This window comes from Pseudorca crassidens, chromosome 5 (genome assembly GCF_039906515.1).
Source record: "Pseudorca crassidens isolate mPseCra1 chromosome 5, mPseCra1.hap1, whole genome shotgun sequence".
NCBI classification, from domain to species: domain Eukaryota; kingdom Metazoa; phylum Chordata; class Mammalia; order Artiodactyla; family Delphinidae; genus Pseudorca; species Pseudorca crassidens.
The window spans coordinates 82,946,998-82,972,083 of NC_090300.1; the positions used below are offsets into that span (position 1 = coordinate 82,946,998).

General features: G+C 34.8%; 1 protein-coding gene across 4 annotated transcripts in view; it reads right to left on the reverse strand.

Moving 5' to 3' along the window:
• Positions 1–24,871, reverse strand: part of STXBP5L (syntaxin binding protein 5L) — a 371,562-nt gene extending 346,691 nt beyond the window's left edge. For all 4 annotated transcript variants that reach the window (XM_067738756.1, XM_067738754.1, XM_067738755.1 and 1 more), the window contains exons 1-2: positions 24,716–24,871; positions 23,387–23,583 (exon numbers count right to left, since the gene is read on the reverse strand). In XM_067738756.1, coding sequence (XP_067594857.1) covers positions 23,387–23,575 — 189 coding nt within the window. In that variant the 5' untranslated portion in view covers positions 23,576–23,583; positions 24,716–24,871. The remainder of the gene's footprint in view (positions 1–23,386; positions 23,584–24,715) is intronic.
• Between the last annotated feature and the right edge of the window lie 215 nt (positions 24,872–25,086).

Consider the following 25,086-nt stretch of genomic DNA (forward strand, 5'->3'; position numbering starts at 1 on the left):
GCCTGCGCGTCCGGAGCCTGTGCTCCGCAACGGGAGAGGCCACAACAGTGAGAGGCCCATGTACCGCAAAAAAAAAAAAAAAAAGTACAGCTTTATTGAACAGCTTGTTAAAGGCAAAGAGACATATGAAAGCATTATTTGAATAAGAACTGGCATTCAAGAGATTAACATTAATAAAAAGACATTAATGAAATATGGGAATAGATGTGTTATACTGAATAAAACATTATGAGGTGTTTATTAAAATAGAGTTCAAACTATATCTCTAGTTCAAGAGCACAGAATGGGTTATTTTCCTTTGCAAAAAACTTGGCAAAAATATAACAATAGTCAACACTGTCTAACCTTAATGTTACTTTAATGTAATCTTAATGTCTTTGAACTTGATTTCTGCACTTGTAAAAGGCATACATTCAACTTTATTATCTCTAAATTCTCTTCCATGTCTAAAATCTTGTGATGATTTCAAATTATCTCCAAGGGATTCAATGGTTTCCCCAAGATTTGGAAGTCTTCAATCTGCATCCCAGTTGCATGAGCCAAGTAAAATAGTCCTGAATTCAATCTGTGTATTCCTATATTCCATAATGTATTATATAAGGAGGTTACCTAATCATGGGGAAACCACACTGTATATCATGTCTGGCCCTTAACAAGAAATTATAAGACATACTTAAAAACCAAAAAAACCACAGTTTGAAGAGACAACAAACATCAGAACCAGTTTCAGATATGGCAGAAATTTTGTAACTATCAGTCCAGGAATGTAAAACAACTATGATAATATGCTAAGGGCTCTAAAAGAAAAATAGTACACAAGAATAGGTGGGTAATGTAAGTATAACAATTGAAACTCTAAGAATAAAAAAAATGCTAGAAATAAAGCACACTATAAAATGGAAAGGAAGAACACTTTTGGTGGGTTCATCAATAAACTGGACACAGCTGAGAACTGAATAAGTGAGCTTGAAGAAATGTCAACAGAAACTTCCAAAGCTGAAATACAAAGAGAAGAAGGAATGAAGAAATCAGAATAGAATATCCAAGAACTATGGAACAATTACAGAAGGTGTAATACATGTAATGAGAATATGAGAAAGAGAAGAGAGAAAGAAACAGAACAAATACTTGAAACAACAATGACTGAAAATTTCCAAAAATTAATGACAGACACCAAATCATAGTTCCAGGAAACTTAGAGAATTCTAAGCAGGATAAATACCAAAACAATCTACACATAGGCATATCATATTAAAACTGTGGAAAGTCAAAGACCAGGAGAAAAATCTTGAAAGAAGCCAGAGAAACAAAACCTTACCTGTAAAGAATCAAGGATAAGAACTATATCAGACTTCTCTTCAGAAACCATTAGTGGAGTAAAATATTTAAAGTGTTTAAAGAAAAAAACCACCAGCCTGTAATTCTGTATCCTGTGAAATTATTCTTCAAAAGTGAATGAGAAATAAAATTTTTCTAAGACAAACAAAAATTGAGTGAATTTGTCACCTCGCAAGAAATGTTAAAAGAATGTCTTCAGAAAGAAGGAAAATGGTCAGAAACTTAAATCTACATATAGAAAAGTAATGTGTAAGAGAAGGAATAAATAGAGGTTAAAAAATACTTTTATTTTTCTTATTCTTAATCGATCTAACAGATGATAGTTTGTTCAAAATAATAATAGCGACAATGAATTCGGTGATTATAACCTACAGATAAGTGAAATGAACAAGAGCAATGTTATAAAGGACAGGAGGGAGAAATTTGCAATACACTGTTATAAGGAACTTGTACTACCCATGAAGTGACAGAGTGTTATTCAAAAGAGGACTTGGATTAGTTGTAAATGTATACTGCAAACTCAAGGACAATCACTAAAGAAGCATAAAAAGAAGTATAATTGATAAGTTAAAGAGAGAAAATTGAATCATATAAAATGCTCAGTTAAAACCAGGAAAGGTAGGGAAAAAGTCTAAGACAAAAAAAAAAAAAAATGACCAAAGAACAAGAGCAACAAATAGAAAACAGTAACAAGTATAATATATGTTAATCCAACTACATTAATAACGATTTTAAATATCAATAGACGAAATACCAATTAAAAGACAGAGACTGTCAAAGTGGATTAAAAGAAAATAAGAGCTCAACTATACTTTTTCCACAAGTAACCTACTTTATTTGTAAAGCCACCGATCAATTAAAAATAAATGAATGGAGAAAGGTACCAAGTGATATCACAGTTCTCCTGCATCACTCTTCCCTCCAAGCCTTCATCTTGAATCTTAATCTCTAACTATATATGATCACACTAAAGCTAGCAAATACAATCTTTAGACAAATTAACTGCTTTCTGTGACTATGCCCTATGCACTTCCTTGCCTGCATCTCCACCAGACTCAGTAAGTTAAGTTTTTGAGTATGATTCATTCAACAGCCTGGCCATCCTGCTCCCAAATACAATTCTATCCTCAAAATACATAATTGCTAAGGATATTATTTTACCTCACATAATTTTCTTTTATCAAATAATCTATGTTTGCCAGTATAGGAGTGACTAAAAAGAAAGGGTTCGAAAAATAGAAGTGAGACTGTTTCAGCATTGTAAAATGTTTGCAGTGATGTAGGACAGATAATAATCTCTCTCTGGAACTTAGTTAAAATAACTAGTTTAGCTGATGTCACAGAGTTCAGAAGAAAAATCAGAGTATTATAGACAGCTTACTTCACTCATACACAACAGAGCTTCCCAAAGGATTTTCAAAAATTAGCTTTATTTCTATAAATAGTGTATTTTTGAAAATCAGTTTTATTTCCACAGTAAATGGAATTTTGCATATCCACCCAGCTATACAAAAATACTAAATTAATTTGCTGGGTTGAACTCTCAGAAAAGCAAGAGTTACTTCAAATCTTCTTTTTAACCTGCTGGAACTTAAAAATGGCTGCATCTCAATAGATGTGGAAAAAGCTTTTGATAAAATTCAACATCCATTTATGATAAAAACTCTCCTGGGCATAGAGGGAACATACCTCAGCATAATAAAAGCCATATATGACAAACATACAGCTAATATCATATTCAACAGTGAAAGCTGAAAGCATTTCCTCCAAGATCAGAACCAAGACAAGGATGCCCATTCTTACCATTTTTATTCAACATAGTTTTGGAAGTGCTAGCCACAGCTATCTAAGAAGAAAAAGAAATAAAAGGAACCCAAGTTGGAAAAGAAGAGGTAAAACTTCCACTGCCTACAGATGACATGATACTCCACGTAGAAAATCCTAAAGATGCTACCAGAAAACTACTAGAGCTCATCAGTGAACTTGGTAAAGTTGCAGGATATAAAATTAATACACAGAAATGTGTTGCATTTATATACACTAACAATGAAAAATCAGAAAGAGAAATTAAGGAAATAACCCTAGTAACCATCACATAAAAAGGAATAAAATACCTAGGAATAAATCTACCTAAGGAGGCAAAAGAACTGTACTCAGAAAACTGTAAGACACGGATGAAAGAAACTGAAAATGACACAAACAGATGGAAAGAAATACTGTGTTCTCAGATTGGAAGAAACAATATTGTTAAAGTTACTATACTACCCAAGGCAATATACAGATTCAATGCAATCCCTATCAAATTATCAATGGCATTTTTCACAGAACTAGGACAAAAAAAATTTAATTTGTATGGAAACACAAGGACCCCGAATAGCCAAAGCAATCTTGAGAAAGAAAAATGGAGCTGGAGGAATCAGGGTCCCTAGCTTCAGACTACATTACAAAGCTACAGTCATCAAAATAGTATGGTACTGGCACAAAAACAGAAATATAGATCAATGGAACAGGATAGAAAGCCCAGAAATAAACCCATGCACCTATGGTCAATTAATATGTGACAAAGGAAGCAAGAATATACAATGGAGAAAAGACAGTCTCTTCAATAAGTGGTGCTGGGAAAACTGAACAGCTACATGTAAAAGAATGAAATTAGAACATTCTCCAACACCATACACCAAAATAAACTCAAAATGGATTAAAGACCTAAATGTAAGACCAGATACTATGAAAGTCCTAAAAGAAAACAAAGGCAGAACACTCTTTTACATAAATCACAGGAATATCTTTTTGGATCCGTCTCCTAGAGTAATGAAAATAAAAACAAAAATAAACAAATGGGATCTAATTAAACTCAAAAGCTTTGTACAGCAAAGGAAACCATACACAAGACGAAAAGACAACCCTCAGAATGGGAGAAAATGTTTGCAAATGAGGTTTAATCTCCAAAATATACAAACAGCCCATATAACTCAATAACAAAAAAACAAACAACCCAATCAAAAAATAGGCAGAAGACCTACATAGACATTTCTCCAAGGAAAACATACAGATGGTCAAAAGGCACATGAAAAAATGCTCAACGTCGCTATTAGAGAAACGCAAATCAAAACTACAATGCGGTACCACCTCACTCTGGTCAGAATGGCCATCATCAAAAAGTCTACAAATAATAAATGCTGAAGAGGGTGTGGAAAAAAAAGAAACCCTCCTACGCTGTTGGTGGGAATGTAAATTGGTACAGCCACCATGGAGAACAGTATAGAAGTTCCTTAAAAAACTAAAAAGAGGACTTCCCTGGTGGTACAGTGGTTAAGAAACACCTGCCAATGCAGGGGACACAGGTTCAATCCCTGGTCCGGGAAGATCCCAAATGCCACAGATCAACGAAGCCCATGTGCCACAACTACTGAGCCTGTGCTCTAGAGCCTGAAAGCCACAACTACTGGAGCCCGCATGCCTAGAGCCCACGCTCTGCAACTAGAGAAGCTACCTCAACGAAGAGTAGCCCCTGCTCACCACAACTAGAGAAAGTCCATGCACAGCAATGAAGACCCAACGCAGCCAAAAATAAATTAATTATTTTTTTTAAAAAAACCTAAAAAGAGAGTTACCTGGCTGCCTGCCAGGGAGCATTTTACAGAGGAAATAAAATCTGCGTTATTTTCTCAAAATGGAGAGGAAAAGAAAATGTGAATAAATGGAGAAATAGTGCAAATGAAAAGAAAACAAGAAATTATACTTATTTAGGATAGTTGTTTTCAAGTACACTATTTCAACTATATAATTATACTAAACAATAGCTGTTGTCCAACAATTATATAACAAACTCAAATCAACCAACATGGATTGTTGGTTGTCAATAAGAAAAATTTCTCTTGTCTAAGTATTGAACCAGGCCTGCTTAGCAACATACTGTAGGAACTTTAGTTACAAAAGCTACTTTTAAAGTAATAAATTGCTAAAAGAGAAAAAAAGCAGCCTCTAACAGCTGTCAGCTGGAGCTTGCCTGGCACTAACAGCTAGGCAGGCCATGGTGTTCTCCTGTTGAACATGTACAATTTCACAGAACAGATATCAAACAAGGCCACTCTATGAAGCAAGATAAAAACAAAACCACTGCAGAACCATGTCTAGGTCAGATAAATACAAGAACATTGCGCAAACCACACTAATGATTAAACGTTCCCCTCATCTAGCTAACACAAGCAACTGCTGCTCTTTAGCAATTATAGTTTTATGCCATTCCTCTTGCTTCCTGGATAAAAATTCTTAGGATACCAAATGACAGAAATGTCCCCAACTTTCTAACAACACTCAATTCATGTTTCTTTGAACTTTGCTAAAATCACCTGACCCAAGCCCGTATCCTATAACAAGCCCTTCCTAACATCCTCTTACTGGGATGTCTCATGGTTCCCTATGGTATGCAATCTCCTTTGCTGTAATAAACCCAGATTTGTTTGATCATATTTATACAGTCTTTGGTTGATGGGCACAGACACTGCATTTCCTTTCAAATATTCCAAAACCCAGCCTACACATTATTTTGATCAGTCTTTTGCCTGAAAATTGTCAGTATGGTATTGGTATAAGAACAGGCAGAAAGATGTAAAAACATTGTAATCCCAGATACAAATCCTAATACATATCAAATGTTAATATATGACAAAGGAGTATCACAAACAGTAGAAAAAGGAAGAATCAGTTATTAAGTGGTATGTTAAAACTGACTGTCTATTTGGAGGAAAAATCATTTTAGAGTCACACTATGCAGCCAAATTCTGTTTGGATAAAAACATTAAAATATAGAATATCAAAGCACCAGAAAAAAAATAGAAATAGGTATTTAACCAAAACTCTGAATTTTAGAGGCACTTCCTTGCTTAGGAGATGAAAAAAAAAAGGGACCAATAGATTTAACCATACAAAAAATAAATCAATAAATACATGTAAATATATATATGTATATATATAAATGAAAATCATGAACTAGGGAATATTTTCACAAAAATATAAGACAATTGATTAGCATGCTTTATAAAAATGTTATACAAACTAATAGAAAATTACTAAGAACAAATAGATAAGAGGGTAAAGGATATGAAAAAATAATTCATGAAAGAAGAAACTCAACTGGTTAATAAATATATGGAAAAATAATCAAGGTCACTAATAATCAAAAAATACAAATTAAAATAAATTCTATTTTTCATCTACTGAATTAGAAAAAATATTTTAAAATATCTAAAGCTGGTGACTATTATTTAACTGGCAGTTATATATTACTAAAGTGAGTTTAAATTGGTGAATCCTTTTGGAAAGTAATTCAGCAAGATATATAACCCAACTCATATATATATATATATATATGTCTATATAACCCAACTATTTTACCTCTAGGAATCTAGTCTGAAGAAATAATAATAAATATGCTGAAGGTTTAATGCTCACAGACATTCATAACAGCATTATTAAAAGAATGGAAAACTGAAACAACCTGAATTTCCAATAATAAAGGAAGAGTGCATCCACTAGATGGACTGTTCTAAAGCCATTAAACTTATGCAAAGAAAAAAATCTTAACAACATGAAAAAAATATTAATGTTTAATAATAAGCAAAAAAATCCTAGGATGTAGAATTCTATATAGGATCCACAACACAAACCAAAATACAACTGAGAGACTGAACATACAATACAATATATAATGCTGGACCAGGTATGACAACAGAGCTCTGGTCCACAACTCTGCAGCAGCAAGTAAGCTCAGAAAACCAAACCACAATCCCTGCAGCAATCATTCCAGGAAGCCAAACCACAACGTCTGCAGCTATCAGCCCAGAACATTAAGATTTGGTCAATGACTGCTGGGCTTCCTAATTTTTGCAGACCCCTCCTCCACAACACTTCAAACTCAGTACTAATAAGAAAGGCAAATATGATTCCCAAACCCATCATATAGGATGCCCTACTTATAGTTAGTCTGCCTCCAGCTTCTCATGCCAACAACCTCCAATAAGAGCAGACCTTACTCAGCCATAAAAAAGAGTGAAATAATGCCATTTGAAGCAACACGGATGGACCTAGAGATTATCATACTAGGTGAAGTAGCTCAAACAGAGAAAGACAAATATCATATGATACCACTTATATGTGGAATCTAAAAAAATGATTCAAATGAACATATTTACAGATCAGAAATAGACTCACAGACGTAGAAAGCAAACTTATGCTTACCAAAGGGGAAGGGGGGGAGGGATAAATTAGGAGTTTGGGATCAACAGATACATACTACTATGTATAAAATAAACAAGTATATCATAGGAAACTATACTCAGTATCTTGTAATAACCTATAATGGAAAAGAATCTGAAAAAAGAACATATATATATACATATACATATATATAACTGAATCACTTTGTTGTATACCTGAAACTAACACAACATGGTAAATCAACTGTACTTCAGTTTAAAAAAAAAAAATGGAGCATACCTGAAGCCTACCCTTTTTTTCAGTATAAAGCTTTCCCCACTCCCTTGCTGGTCTTTGAGTCTTTGCCAAAAGCAAGTAATGGTCACTGACTCCCCTGCTATAGCAAGCTTTGAAAAAACAACATCTCTTCTCATATGGGTGGTCATTTATTTCCACATAACAAAAAACTAAACAAAAAATTCTGATATAAAATGTACCTCAAAGAAATCACTAATCATTATCTGTATCTGAGTATTCAAACTACAAATTTGAATAATTTAGGAGTGTTTTCTCTCTACCTGTTGTATTTTCTGTTATGAGCATGTTTATATTTGTAGTAGAAATGTAATTTTTCAATAAAATTATCTGATGGACTATTACTCAGCAATAAAAAAGAGAAAAATTGCTGATAGATTCAACAACACAGACATATATCAAAAACATTATGTTGCATGAAAGAAGACATACACACACACGTAGACACATACACACAATACATACTGTGTGATTCTATTTATATGAAGTCCAAAAACAGGCAAAACTAAGCTATGGTGATAAAAGTTAAGAATTCATTGCCTCTGGAAAGTGGTGGAAGTAGAAACTGACTGGAAAGGGGCAGGAAGAAACTTTTTAAAAATTTAAGATATGCTATATCATATTTTGACTGATGGTTACATAGTGTTTATAACTGAAAACTCATTGAATTGAGCACTTAAAATCTGTTAATTTTATGATGTGTAAATTATACCTCAAATTATTGCTTCCCTGCTCTTTCTTATGTTGCTTTCAGCTGTCAGCTCTCAAGTGTTCTGCTCCTAGTATCCAATCCTCTCGATATTTATCTTTTACTCCAAGCTTCTTAAACCTATAGCTCTCCTCAGAATAAAATACATGGGCATGTGAAAAATGTTTAAATTAAATAAAATTTTTATCATAAATGTATAATCCTGCTTTGTATGAAGACGGAAATTAGGTTAGTTATCAAATAGCATGATTTGAAGATAATTCTTTGAGGATTACACTGAGCATACCAAGTTTAAACACCTTTCAATCCTTTAAAGAGAATACTGATAAATAAAAGAGAATCTGTGACTTAAACAGCTATTTTGGTATATTAATAGTCCCAATAAAACCATTAGACTTGTTAGGAGAATGAAAATTGTGGCAAAAGAAATATGTTTTTAACATTTTCCAGGTTCTTTCATTTTAGAATAAAAGAGCTTTTAGTCAAGAGAATAGAAATAGAAAGAGAAAGACAATACATATGTTAAAAATGATGCAAAAATAGTAGAAGTACAAATAAAGAGGAGGGAAGAAGCAAAGAATTTAAGCCATTTTTTTAAATTTCATTAAAGAAAATAAAAGAGGAAGTTTTATAAAACTTGCCAAAAAAATGAAGTACACATGATGCAAATCATTAATCCCATAAAAATATAAATGGTTCATATAGTGTGTGCTGGCCTTGCAAACTCATTCCAAAAAAATGATGACCTAGTTAAAAAGTGCCTAATATAGAGTTATACATAATATAGGTCTTTAATAAATAAGTACATAATAAGTAATATACATAATAAGTAAATGAATTCACCTAATGCCTAGGCTAATACTAATACCTGTGTCAGAACAAAGGAGTACTGACTATTGATCAGTTTGAAATGTAGAGAAATACTGAATCACTATGTTGTGTAACAGGAACTAACATAGTGTTGTAGGTCAGTTATACTTCAAAAACAAACAAACCAACAAACAAACTCATAGAAAAAGAGATCAGATTTGTGGTTACCAGAGGTGGGGTGGGGGGTGGACGTTGGATGAAGGCAGTCAAAAGGTACAAACTTCTGGTTATAAAATAAATAAGTACCAGGGATGTAATGTACAAAATGATAAATATAATTAACACTGCTAATTATATGTGAAAGTTGTTAATAGTAAATCCTAAAAGTTGTCATAAGAAAAAATTTTTTATTTCTTTAATTTTGAACCTATATGAGACGATGGATATTCACTAAACTTACTGTGCTAATCAATAATAGATGTAAATCGCATCATTATGTTGTACACTTTAAACTTATACAGTGCTGTATGTCAATTATATCTCATTAAAACCAGAATTTAAAAAAAGAGTATTGAATATTACCTCAAATAGCAAGGGAATTTTGGTTAAGATAGAACTGGAAAAAGCAAAGAAAGATCCTATAATAAATAAACTACCAGGAGGCTTTTGAATTATATAAGTAACCAATAAAAATAGTGTACAAATTATTTATAAATGGATTTCTCAATAAATCAAAGTACGTTCCTCATCAGTATTCTGCTCCTCCTCTTAATGCACTCTAATTCAGTTCTTCAAGTATATTTAGTCTATTAATCTGATATCCTATAATGTAGAAGAAATCTACGTTAATAGACTTGACCAATGCACTTTCAGCTTCTTGCTACATAATTCTAAGTAGCGTGAGTCCTTGCAAATGTTTTCTTTTTTCACCTGTCTTTTAAATATTCACTTAAAAAAAGAGACGTGCAACGGGATCCCATCCTATCCCTCCAGTAAGTTATTTCATAGATAAAAATTAATACTGTTGAGTGCAACCTAAAAAATCTACTCCACTCTTATTCACTTTGATATATCCTATGTCTTTAATATTTTCCTCTTTTCTAATATTCTCAGGGAAATATACCCCACAGTAGCAACAAACAGTAGGAACAGCTCAGGCTGACTTAAAATATTATTTTCCAATTCCTTAAAAGATGTGACCATCTCTAGAAAATAACTTTTAAGTCTACTTTTCATCTTGTGGTACACTGCACAGCCCACCCACTTCCTCACATATAGTCATCCAGTTCAGAAATGAATCAGAGAGCTTTGTTCTCAACAACACACACAAAAGCACAGGATAGCTGATCTCAAAACAAACCAACAGACTCTAACAGCACACAAATTGAACTAAAGATAAGTTCAAGTCAGATGAAAATGAAATGTGGACCTTGTTTGGATCCCAATCCCAACAATTCAATTATAAAATGATACTATGGAACAATTTAGGAAGTTTAAACATTAACTGCATATTAGATTATATAAAGAAATTTTGTTAATGTTTTTAGACGTGACAATGGTTTGGGGTTCATAGCTTTTAAAAGAGAGAGGGAGCCCTTATCTGATCTCTGAAGTTTTTACAGATAAAATGGTATAATGTCTGGGGTTTGCATTAAAATAATGAAATGGGAGATGAAGATTTACAAAGTTGATAATCGTTGAAGCTAAGAGTTTATTATACTATTGTCTCTGTTGTTATTTTGTTTTCCATAAAGTAACTGAAAACAAAAGACAGGTGAAAGTAATGAGCATCTTTGTGAAAGGCAGAATAATGGCTCCCCAAAGAACCTGTGAATATGTTAGGTTATATGGCAAAGGGGAGTTAAGGGTTGCAGATGGAATGAAGACTGCTAATCAGTGGACCTTGAGATGGGGAAATTAATCTGGATTATCCTGGTGGGCCCAATGTAATCACGACTGTCTTTAAACGTGGAAGAGGAAAGCAGGAGAGGTAAAGTGATGCAATGCGAGAAAGATTCAACTGGCCACTGTTGGCTTTGACGACAGAAGGGGGCCACCAGTCAAGGAATTGTGAGCAGCCTATAAAAGCTGGAAAAGGAAAGAAAACACTCTCTCCTAGACCCTCCAGAAAGGGATGCAGTCCTACCAATGCCTGGATCTTAGCCCAGTGATGCCCATTTCAAACTTCTTACCTCCTGAACTATAAGATAATAAATTTGTGTTGTTTTAAGCCACTAAGTTTTTGGTACTTTGTTGCAGCAGAGATAGAAACTAATACAATCTTCTAGTAGAACCACATATTTTTATATGGAGATAAAGCACAGAGTTTACTGAGAATTCAAATGAAATATGTATTCTCCTCAAGTAAAGAAAAATTTCCAAATCAGATACCCTTACTTTTTTTGTTGTTTTTTTCGTTTAAAATAATCTTTTACTGCTCAGGATATTTCTTTTTCTTGTGTCTTATTTTGTTTGTTTTTGTTTTCTTTTTTAATAACTATAAATTCAATTAGGGAAGCTTGCCTTTGTCTTGAAAAACAAAATAACAAGGCTTTTATATCATGCTAACCTTGTCTTGTCTTAAGAGAGAGAGGGAATTATCTTGCAAGAGTAAAATTTATACCATGAATGATGCAGGTCTAAGTTTGGTGGTACTAAAAGGAGAAAACAGAGCACTGCTGACAAAAGTATAATCTGCTGGTGGCATTTGTGGAAAAGAAGCCCTTGCAAATTTCTAAACAACAGTAAACTCTGTTAGGAAGATACCCTTACTACTTTAAAGGGCAAATCATACCTCTATTTCCCACCCTACTCTTCCTTTTCTGGTAGCCTCAATTTCTCTTCTGTGGATAGACTGCATTACCCCCCTACAATATACCAAAATGCTATCAGAATCTACCATCTCTGCTACTTTCCCAACACTTTTCTCTTATTTAAAATCAATTTACACGCTTACTCTTAAAAGTACTAATCCTATCAATTCTACTCTCTATTATAGTGTGACCTTAATTCTGTCCATCATTTTACCATAAATATTTTTACCCTAATCAACTTCCTCTTGGTCTAATTCAGCTGTCTCTTGGTAGTTCTTGGTTTGTTTGCTTGTTTTTCATTTGTTTCGTTTTCACCATCCTTGATCTCTTTACAATGCTGAGATACTCTTGAATTTGTCTCTTAATAATCTTTCTTAAGAAAGCTTCAGATTATCTGCTTCTACTTTTGAGTTTTCCTCATATCATTCTGCTCAGTTCTCCTATGTCTCCTTTGCTAGCTTTACATTTTCCATCTACTTAAATGTTGACAAACTAAGCATTTCCCCCAGACTCAACCTAACTTCTCAATTTACTGTACTGCTTATTTTCAAACTTTCTTTGGTTTGCAGACTTATAGACAGGTTTTTAGTCAATTTATAATGAACAAATTAGACTGAACATTAAGCCATCCAATAAATTTTCATGACAGTCTAATTTTATTGTGTTCATTTAGGTAAAGTACTAGATTTCTAATGTGACTGAAATCTATAGGTGATTAACAGAGGAGAGAAACTGAAGAAATATAACAGTTTTCTCTAGTTACCCTACCTTTTAAATCCAGGTATTAAACCTACATCTAAAACCACCATTATTTGTTGCTTTTATGCTATTTTCAATCCAAGAGATACTTACTGTATATACATAATCCAATTATAAGACACAACTAAAATTAATACATTAAATATTATATATTTTAATTAAAATTCATTATATTGATAATATATCATCATTACATAATATATTCAAAGTCATTCTCTACACCATCAACAACAATTGGTAATTTGGGGCCTCCAATAGAACTAAAATCATACTTTCTTTCTAATATCTTACGTAAGTCCAGAAAGTACCATAAGTGATTTCTCTGATAAGTCAACCAAAACACATTATTTCACTCATTAGAGTCAGTTGGCTGAGAATGGTTTATGACCTAATCATTTTTAACTCTGTATAATAAATATTTTTTGAATAATAAACTTGTCAAAATATCTTCTTGTATTCCTTCAGTGACTATGAATGCTCCATTTAACCAAGCCTCTCTACATGTATCACAGTAGGCCTATTATGTACTTTTTGGAAGTCTTATATTCTATTGTTTACAACTACCTTCTATAAATCCTTTAAATACAATTTCTATTTTTTTTTCTAAAACTTAATCACTGATTTTCTACCAGTCCTTATAAATAACTTTTAGCTTTACTAAGATAAGTAGAAATGATTCCCCGGTATGCTTAATATATATTTTTAAATAAAAACACTTGTGTTTAACACACATCAAAAGATTAGCCTTCAAATAATAAAAAGAAGAAAAGTTGTCTTCTTTTTTAAATTAAAAAAGAAAAGAACTCTTGCTATAACTAAGATCTTTTATAAAGATTATTATTTTGACAATTAATTAGGAACAAAAACTCAATTTTCTCTGAAGAAAAACTCAATTTAAAAGCTTAGAACAGGACTTCTATTGTACTTGAAACCTTTAATGGATACAAAGTTATTGCTATTAAACTAATATGTAAATGGTTCATGGAACCATAATGTAGGAAATCAATATAATCATTCTATCATTACAAGTAAACTATGAAACTTAACTATGGTTTTTCACAGGCACATCTTCAAGTAAAGTCGGAAGGGGTCTACAGAAATGCACTAAACTTCAAGAGATAGGAATCTACTCTAATCATTACTGATAATCCTACAGATAACCAAAGTCAGAAATTACATAAGATTTTAAATTAGTTCTATATTGAGACATACACAAAGCACGACACCGTTTGTTTTTAAGGACATAAGAACTGCCATACTAAATGAGACCAACAGCTCAATTTGCTGAAAATATACTAGTACCAAAGGACCTTTTGTGAGAAAACATAATTGTTCTCTATGGTAACCTAAAAAATTTGTAATCATACTTCCCACAAATCTATAATTTCTTACTCAAGCCTGCCCCTGCACCCTTATGCTCTCAGGATAGGCAAAGTAGAGAGCCTAGAGTACTGAATAACTTGGCTTTGGTTTTTCTAGCTCTTAAAAAAATTTTATTTTAGTTCTTTTTGGTTCTTAAATTTGTTAACACCTCAATCCTAACAAGAGAGCTTAATTCTTCTGGTTTGCCTCCATTACTATTCTTAAAGATGTCTATTCGCTACTGTACATTCTAGTGACGGGAGCATGAAGTCTTTGTCAGATGCTTTATCCATAATAAGTTATCCTGCAGTATCAACTGTACTATGTTTTATTCAACCCATTTATAAGTATAGAATGAGACAAGTCCACACATCTCAGGGAATCTTGTATAGTTCTTTTAATGAATGAAAACTGCAGAAATGTGGAACTATGATCATGGTCTTGTGCCAATCTCAGGTACAGAATCTCCCAAGTAAAATGATATGAAATTGGAAGAATATGGGACAATGAAAAACCTGAGGAAGGGATATCTAGGCAATTAATCTCCTTTCAGCTTTCCAGGGTCCTGGAAAGCCCAACTCTCCACAGTCCACGACCATGTTTCTGAGCTTACACCAGTTTATCTGGAAAGATCTGATATTATGTTTGGTATGAATATCATGATTACAAATCCATTTCCATGTAAGAAGTTACACTAGTTATCTACACATTGTCTCTGACACCATGACCATTTATAAATTCAACTTATAAATGTTGATGAATAGTGAGTTGGTTAATTTAAGAGTTTATTCAAACTTCAGCTATTATGCCATCTGGTTCTAGTGATGTATTTATTTTGTCTATTTTGTTAATTAGGTCTAGAACATCCTGTATGTTTGTCACTGTCAGTCTAATATTTCTGAATTGTTCCCCTAAAAAGATCATTTGGAAACAAAAATAAAACTGAAATAAATTTAACTGAATCTTTCTACAATCTTCTTTTCCATATCTTTCTAAAAAATATATACCATGTTCCTAAAGTGGTGTCACTCTTTTGCTCAGTGGTTTCCTTGTGTTTATGTAATATAAAATGTATTTAATAAAAGCCTTTTCCAAAAAATTGTTCAAAATATATCTATTTTGCTCTTAATACATCACTCTATCAGATTCCTTGCTCTCATTTATTCACTCAACAAATATTTGACTGCCTTCTATGTGGCAAGCTCTGCTCTAGGAATTAGAGATAGTTGTGAACAAAATAAAGCCCTGTCCTCATGGAATTACATTATAATAGGAGAAGCAAAAAACCAAGCAAATAATATATAATTTAATAACAGGTAGTTATAAGTGTTATCAAGAAAAAATATCAGGATAAGGGTAGAGAGTAAAGGGGATGAGCAGTGGTCAATGAAGATCTCTCGGAGAAGTTAATAGTTGAACTAAGAATTAAATGATGTAAAGGGAACAAGTAATATAATTATTTGGGGGGAAAATGTTCCATGTAAAGGAAATAGCAAATGCAAAAAGCCCTGAGGCAGGAATCATGTCTGAGAAACAGTAAGAAAGCAAGTGTAGCTGGTGCAGAATAAGTAACAGAAAACAGTTGAAAATCATGTCTTGTCAGGGGCCAGATCATTTAGAGCTTTGTAAGACATAACAGGACTTTTGATTTTATTTTTAAGAGAAATGAAAAGCCATTGAAGAACTCTGAGCAGGAATGACATGATATGATTTAAATTTTAAAAGGATTCTTCTACCTATTATGAGACTGTGGTGAAGACTGAGTGAAAGCAGGGGAAACCCGAAAAGGCCATAAAATAGTAGCCCAGGCAAGACATGTGGTGGAAGAGACATGGTCAGATTTGAGATGTATTTTTAAGGGAGAGGCAACAGAATAGTCTTTATCTTCTCAAAGTCTCTATGTTTCCTAAGGAATTAATCATGTTGCCTTTTCTAATAAGTAAGAAAAATGAAGCAGAAAAAGTACTGGATTTGAGAATCAAAAACCAGAGCATTAAACTTATCTATGTCTCTTACCAACTTGGAGATGTAAGGATACCACTTAAATTCTCTGGTCTCAGAAATCTTCTCAGTAAAAGGAAAATATTAACACTATCCTTGGCTTCTTTATAGGACTGTTACGAAGGTCAGATGGGATATTTTGCAGATGAAGCTTTCTAATTTTAACTTAAGCAAATTACTAGATTAACAAAAACTCTCCATTCTCTTTGTAAAACACAGATTGATACTAATGGTTCATTAAATGCTTGAAACTAGTAAACTTGTAGCTAGAATACTCACACCCTCCTGCTCCCAGACTAACTAGGTGTGGGCCAGGTAGCTATAGGGATGAACACAAAATAAATCTAGAAAAAAAAATATGTATATATATATACACACACACATATGTATGTTCATCTATACTTTGTATATAGGTCTGTATATATATATATATATATATATATATATACATATATTCATCTAGATTATACACCCATGTGTATAAACTGTCAGCTGATATATATATACGTGTGTGTATATATATATATATATATATAAAATTTATTTGCTTGTTGAAATATATATCTCATCTGACACTGAAGTTTCCTCCTTATTCTACTTTAAACAAACAAAAACTGAAAATTGCACGTAATGAATTTGGGACGGTTTATGGATGAGAAGTTCACATAGAACTCTAATCAGAGAACCAGTGTGCAACAAAATAATTTTGGTCATTTATCAAGTGATTTGTAAATTGATGCATATTTAAATGTTTTCATTTAAAATAAAATGTTTAAGACATATATCATTATTAATGACTTTATGCTTTAATCTCTTTTCAATTAATCAACCAACCATGTATATGCTACTTCAATTATAAAGTATATCAAGTGCCTGCTATACTGGTTCTCAATATTGACTGTGCATCAGAATCTCCTGTGGGGTCTTTTTTAAAAATGCATGTGCCTAGGCCCAATTCCTAGAAACTCTGATTTTCTAAGACTGGGTAGAGCTAGAAATCTTTCTTTTAGACAGAGTTAAGAACCAGTGGCCTAACAGGTAGTGAGCACCCTAACAATAATAAGAAAATAAAATATAATTGTCTCCCAGAGTTCATAGTATAATAGTAGTGCCAAAAAAATCTTTTTTAACCACAATAAGTTGCTAAATTCACACTATAGCAGATCCTATAAGCAAACAGAGAAGAGGAGGAAAAAAAACCTAACTCTGCCTGGGGTGGGTAGATGAGGAAGGCAGTGGTCAGAGCTGGTTTCATATAGATGGTGTTTCAACTACAAAGTAATGAAAAGTAACTGGAATTCTCTAATTATATTAAAGCTGGAAGAGATATTCTAATCTGTAGCAATAAGCTAAGAAAAGGCGTTGAGATATGAGAAAATATGGTGCTTTCAGGGAATACAATATATTTAGGGTATCAAGGAAATGAGGATGGAAAGGTAAACATGAGCCCCTTCTGAAAGGAACTATATAAAGATCAATTAAACAGTCTGAAGTTTAGTGTATAGAGCAGTGGTTTCAAATTGTGTTCATGGAATTCAAGTTTGGAAAAGGCAGTTCATTACTGCACAAATATCATGGGCATTCAAATGCATACATACTGAACTTAAAACATTGCAGTAAACCGATGCCATTAACCTGTTTTTTGCTGACCTTGAACAAAAATTTCTTCTACCATTTCTCTTTTTGAACTTCATATAGATGTGTCACTGATTATAAAGGCTGTACTTTTACTTTTTTAAGGTTAGCAAATATCCTACGACCTGTCTATGGATAATATCATACAACAAAACCAAATATAAAAAGTTTTTTATTTATTGGCTGAATAATTTATTATAATTTATTTTTTTAATGTACACCAATAAAGTACCATATTTATTTGTTTTAATAGGTGTTAGTTTGCTTGGATTTTACATAAGACCCTTGTTTCTAGATCACCACTGCTCTAGGGAAACCAACATAGAATTTTTAGCAGGGAAAATGACATAATTACATTATAATTCAGAAATAACCATTATTATAACAAAATGAACTGGAATAGGGTAAAACAAGAGGTGACAAAATCAGTTAGGAAGTGATTTCAAGAGACCAGGCAAAACAAACACATGAAAGAATACTCAACATCATTAATTAGAGAAATGAAAATAAAAACTACAATGAGGTATCACCTCACACGGGTCAGAATGGCCATCATCAAAAAATCTACAAACAATAAATGCTGGAGAGAGTGTGGAGAAAAGGGAACCCTCTTGCACTGTTGGTGGGAATGGAAATTGATACAGCCACTATGGAGAACAGTATGGAGGTTCCTTAAAAAACTAAAAATAGAACTACCATATGACCCAGCAATCCCACTACTGGGCACATACCCTGAGAAAACCATAATTCAAAAAGAGTCATGCACCACAATGTTCATTGCAGCTCTATTTACAATAGCCAGGACATGGAAGCAACCTAAGTGTCCATCAACAGATGAATGGATAAAAAAGATGTGGCACATACATACAATGGAATATTACTCAGCCATAAAAAGAAATGAAATCGAGTTATTTGTAGTGAGGTGGATGGACCTAGAGTCTGTCATACAGAGTGAAGTAAGTCAGAAAGAGAAAAACAAATACCGTATGCTAACACATATATATGGAATCTAAAAAAAAAAAAAATGGTCATAAAGAACCTAGAGGCAGGACGGAAATAAAGACACAGACCTACTAGAGAATGGACTTGAGGACACGGGGAGGGGGAAGGGTAAGCTGGGACAAAGTGAGAGAGTGGCATGGACATATATACACTACCAAGTGTAAAATCGATAGCTAGTGGGAAGCAGCCGCATAGCACAGGGAGATCAGCTCTGTGCTTTGTGACCACCTAGAGGGATGGGATAGGGAGGGTGGGAGGGAGGGAGACACAAGAAGGAAGAGATATGGGGATATATGTATATGTACAGCTGATTCACTTTGTTATACAGCAGAAACTAACACACCATTAAGCAATTATACTCCAATAAAGATGTTAAAAAAAAATGGGCACAGGTTCGTGGTGCCCCAAAACAATTACAATAGTAACATCAAAGATCACAGATCACAACAAATATAATTATAATGAAAAAGTTTGAATTATTGTGAGAATTACCTAAACGTGACACAGAGACATGGAATGAGCAAATGCTGTTGGGAAAATTGTTCCAATAGAATTACTTGACGCAGGGTTGCCACAAACTTTCAATTTGTAAAAAGCACAGTATCTGCAAAGCGCAATTAAGCAAAGCACAATAAAATGAGGTATGCCTGTATACGTTATGCTTTATACACTGCAGTATTCAAGGCTCAAATTGTCCCAAATTTGGCCAATGTGAACTCCTTGAAGTTGACCCCTGTATCCACACAACCCCAGTGGTATTGAAAGCATTCCTGCTTTCTGGTATAGCAAGAGGTATCAAGCTCATCTGGTACATTTCCTGCCCTGGACCTAGAATCAGCCATTCTTTTCAAGGAGCCCTTCTTCCTTTTGTTGGTAAATGGCTTTCAGAGACTATGATCAGCACTGGGGATGCTCACTTCTACCAGACTGTCATTATTATTTCTATGCCCTCTCAGTAAATAAAGCTAGGAAATATGTGAATTTCAGAAAGAAAACTAAATCATGCATTCATATGGATATTTCCAATTTAAGTGAACAATTAAATCATCAATTATTATATTTGTATCCCTTTGCTTTCACACTGAAAATCTTGGTTTTAATGACATTAACATGATTGCGTATTTGCTTATGCATATACATAACATATACATATATAATGTATATTATGCATAAAATAGTTTCAAAGCTACAAGACTAGTATTACTACTAACAACAGAACTATCAATTGTGGGACTTCCCTGGTGGTCCAGTGGTTAGGACTCCAAGCTTTCACTTGCATGCTTTCACTTGCACAAGCTGTGTGGTCAAAAAAAAAAAAAAAGAACTATGAATTGCAACTGAATATTTCATTGTGGTTCTTTTTGCTCTTTAGGATATACCTCACCATGGAGGTCCATTAAAAGTTTGAGTTTTTTGTTCTTTGGGTTTTTTTTGCAGTACGCGGGCCTCTCACTGTTGTGGCCTCTCCCGTTGCAGAGCACAGGCTCCGGACGCGCAGGCTCAGCAGCCATGGCTCACGGGCCCAGCCGCTCCGCGAAATGTGGGATCTTCCCGGACCAGGGCACGAACCCGTGTCCCCTGCACCGGCAGGCGGACTCTCAACCACTGCGCCACCAGGGAAGCCCAAAAGTTTGAGTTTTAATGTCATTTGAAATAATTGTTTTTTTCTGTGTGGTTTATACTATCGATTTTATATACTCCTAGGTTCATTTGTATCCATTTGTTTCAGATTTGTAGGAGTTTTTTTCCTTTTTGATCCAAATTTTTTAATTATATGAAATGTTCACTTGTTCCAGAATCAAAACTATAAAACAAGGTGCAGTCAGAGAAGCTTTTTAAACACTTTATCCCTCCTTTTCACAATAAAGGTGTTTTTTAAGGTTATGAAATCGGACTGAATTGTTAAAGAGAACCTGATACCAGAGAGAGATTCAACAGAGTGCATTGTTAGTAACAGTTACAGGGGGGAAATTACATGTTAATGAAATAAGCCTTATTCAAATCAGTAAACATGTTATAGATCCAAAATAAATTTTACATACACACACACAAAAAAGAAGAGACCAGGCAAGAAAATATGGTGGAATGAACAAGTACTGGAGATGGTGAGAAGGGAATAAATTGTAAAAATACTAAGGAAATAGGATAGAATTTGACAACCAATCAAATAATAGAGAGGAAGGTAGTTTTCAAAAGAGCAGATTCTTGATTTGTACTTTAATTTTGGCCATATTAAAAAGGTAGAAGTACTCAGAAGGTACCAACTGCTTAGTACTCAGAATAGAATGTTCTTTGCACATCTAATCAGTGAGTCCAAATTAATTCCCCATTTTAGTAACAGTTTTAATTTTGGAGTTTCTTTAATGCATCTTTACACATTTTATTACAGTCCAGGTAACCTAAAGTCATATAACCACTTTTTAAAATTAACTATATTCCTATCTAAAGATGTCACAGAACTTTCCCCATTTAGTGAGATTTCAATACTATTAGTGTTCAGCTCACATAGCTTTCTATCCTTATAATTTCTTTGAATATTGTTACCTAATATTTTATAACCCACTGGTTATAGTCATTCCACCAAGAACAAGGTGATTTTAAAACTTTAACAATCATATAAATATGCGTTTCACTGCCTTTTCCAACTTATACATTGCCTTCACCTAATTGTCTTGTTTGATCTTCCCAACTACCCTCTTAGGTAAGAAGAGCAGAAATACTTATTACCATACTACAGATGAGAAAATCAAGTCACAAGGCAGATAAATGGTTTTCCAAAGAATATGTGGCTGGCAAGTGGCAGAGCTTTAAATAAAATATAAATTTTCTGATTCCTAGGCCAGTGCTCTACCTACCATCCCATATGTTTTTGAAGTAATACATATTTAACTTCAGCCACTTTGCATGACTGTCTTGCCTAAATAAATAGGAAGGTGATTATCTATCCCATTTTCCTCTCTTGCATTCACCCATTTCCCCTGAAATGTTTTACTTAAAACCTTCTCTACCAGTTTATACCATCAACAGTCCAATGCCATTCTGTTTCAGAAATTTATCTTTTCTATATCAAGTTTACCTCTACTAAAACTATCCTGCATTACTATCATATTCACGAACTGAGAGACTTTGGAAATTTTTTAAGATTCTTGGAATGGTAATAGTAATACATCAAAGATTAGAGAATCAGGGCCTAAGTTCCCTGCTTAGCAGTTCAAATTTGGCCTTTAGGACCCTTTCACATATTTGCCTCATGACCACTGTTAAGCTCCTCCCTAATCTGACAAAATATCTATTATTTCAAAGTGAGGACAAAATTGTATACAACTTTGTATACAAAATTATATTGTATACAAATTTCACAGGGTAGATTAGAATTAAATCTGTTTATCTAACCTAATTCTAAATAAACTTGCTTTTATGTAATCTATAATATTTTAGTAATTATAGATTTGTTTTTATAATGACCCTACTGGGAACAGAAATTAAGGGAATAATTGAAACTTATCCCATGACACATAATCTGTTTACTACAAAAATAATTTTAATAATTTCAAAAAAATTTGTGTTGAGTTACTGAAAAATTTAATACTTAATTTCAAAAATTTACTATTTCTTCTCATGTATTCAAACACATTTATAAAACTATATTCATCTGCATCATATGAATGACTTGGTAACTTTCTTACTGCACATGACACGTCAAAAACACATTCTTAGGCCACCCCCCAAAAAAGGACAATACAAATTATAAATCACTTGATGTCAGAAAATAAAACAATTATCTCTATATATTAACACAATGCTTGTTTTGTAAATTCTCATCTCTCCCCATCAGAAACTCTTTCTTTTGCTTATTTATTAGAAGTTCAATATTAAAGTATAATTACCGAAAATGCTTCCTCACTAAACCAGAACACAGGCTATTTTTGCGTTCTTACAAGTATTAAGCCCATAGCGTTTGTTTGTTTGTTTATTAAGAATTTAAGAATCTGGGTGTGTTTTTATTCAGAATTTTAAACACTGCCACTAGATATTTTAAAATGGACATATTCATCTAGCTCTTATCCACTTAATTCTAGCAACATCTTAATAGCTTTAATCATTTTATACTGAACAGTGAAATAAAATTAGTTTCTCTGAATGACAGAATGGGATTAACTATTTATACATAAATATTAAATTTAAAAAGTAGTCCATTAATGGGCCTTAATATTATCTTGCAGAGTCTACTTTTTATGTTTGCTTATTTCCCTCTTAAACTATCATTGCTTTTTAAGTTGATGCTTGGAATATCTTAATTCAAACTGACCTACCCACAAAATTCTCTGCACCAGACTCTCTGATACTGGCATCTCAACAATTTCCAGTCCCTGGAGTGTTTTAATTCTTTCCTCACAGTAGTAAAATAAAGAAATAATAAGCTTTAAGCCAATTCAAAACTTACCTTACAAATCTGGAAATAGTCTGAAGTCAAGGTTTCCTGAATCTCCTCTCTGAGAACCCCTGCAGTCCCTCCTGGATGCATGGAACCACTTCCAGCCCCGCCACCACTGTTACTGCCACTGCTGCTACTACTGCCAGGGGAGGAGGCAGTTAAGCCATCCAAAACTTTTCGGAAATTAAACTTCTTCATTTTAAAAACTGTTGAGAAATTCAAAGGAAAGGGTGACTTAACACATGGAATTATACGTGGGTAAAAGTGTTTAGCTTTTCATCAGTCATGGCAGTAGCCAGTCCGCATTTTACGAGCATTGGCTTTCAATGAGTAAAAAAAAAAGGAAAAAAATCAACCTTTGGTCAAATTTTAATTCTAAAATGCATATCCTTGAAAAAGAAAAAGAAAACACAACTCCAAAAGCACCAGTATTCCCTCCTCAGACACCAAATTTTCAAGGGCTTTATCCCCAGCTGTAGCTACGCTTTATCAGCACCGGGGTAAAAATAAAAGGCAGTGTCATCATCGTCATTAGCATTATATCATCATTATTATACAATCAAACCAGAGTCCATCAGACCAAGACTCTCTTTCTTAAAGGTGGGCTTTCCTCCTAAAGGTTGAGCTCAGTATTTTATTTTCAGAAAAATGGTGGTGGGGGAGAGCTCGTATTTATTCTGCCACCACCTTCTGGGCTTTCCCTCATCATCTTCAACGCTCCCTTTTTCTCAACAGGAAACGCGGGGTGGTGAGGGTGCCTTTTACCATTTCCACCCGGTACAGCCCGGACCCCAAAACACTTGCAGGTGACCCACAGCAACAGCCGACGGGAGGGGCCAGCAGCGGCGCCGACTGCCTCCGCTTCCCCCTCCGTCTCCCCCTTCCCTCCCCGAGTCTCTGCCCCCACCCCGCTGCTCTCACCCTCCACACCACCACCACCACCACCCCCGCCCCGCTCTGCCCGCAGCCGCCGCCTCGCTAGCCCGCCCGTCCGCTCTCCCCGCAGCACGTTGGTGGCTCTTGGGGGACATGAGGCAGTGGTGACGACGGTTGCGGCCCGAGTCCCGCCACAGCCTGCTGGGCAAGGAGAGCCGCCGCTCCCGCGGTCCCTCCCCGGGCCGAGCGCCTAGGCGCCGGGCTCTCGCCCGCGGGCGCGCTAACACGCAAACACCCTCACACAGACATTCGCGCGCCCAGCCGGAGCACACGCAAACACCCTCACGCAGACATACGCGCGCGGGCGCTCACGCGCACAGACACACACACAGGTGTGAGGGAGCCAAGGTTGGACGGCGGCGTCGGCGTCCCAGAGGGATGACTGACTCCCGACTTAGGCACCTTACTCAGCCGCTACTATCCGCCTGCCAGCCCTGAAAGCTGTGGGTGCGGAGGGATGCGGGCTCGCAGGCGTCGGTCCGGCCCGGCTCCGGCCGCTTCTCCAGTCCCTCTGGTAGCGGCGTCCGGCGCTCTCCGAGGTCCTACCGGAGCAGGCAGTCTCCACCGCAGGCTCCGCCCTCCCGCCGTGGGAGGCAAGCCCCGCCCCCAAACCACCCCCTCGCTCGCCCGCCCTTTCTCCCCTGGCTGCTAGGGGCCCGCGAAAGGGGCGGAGAGCTCCGGTACGTCAAAGGGCGGGAGTAGCCTCGGCTCCAATCCTAGGCTCCAAATAGCCAAGTTCCGCGGTGCGAGGCGCGGAAGAAATTTGTGGATAG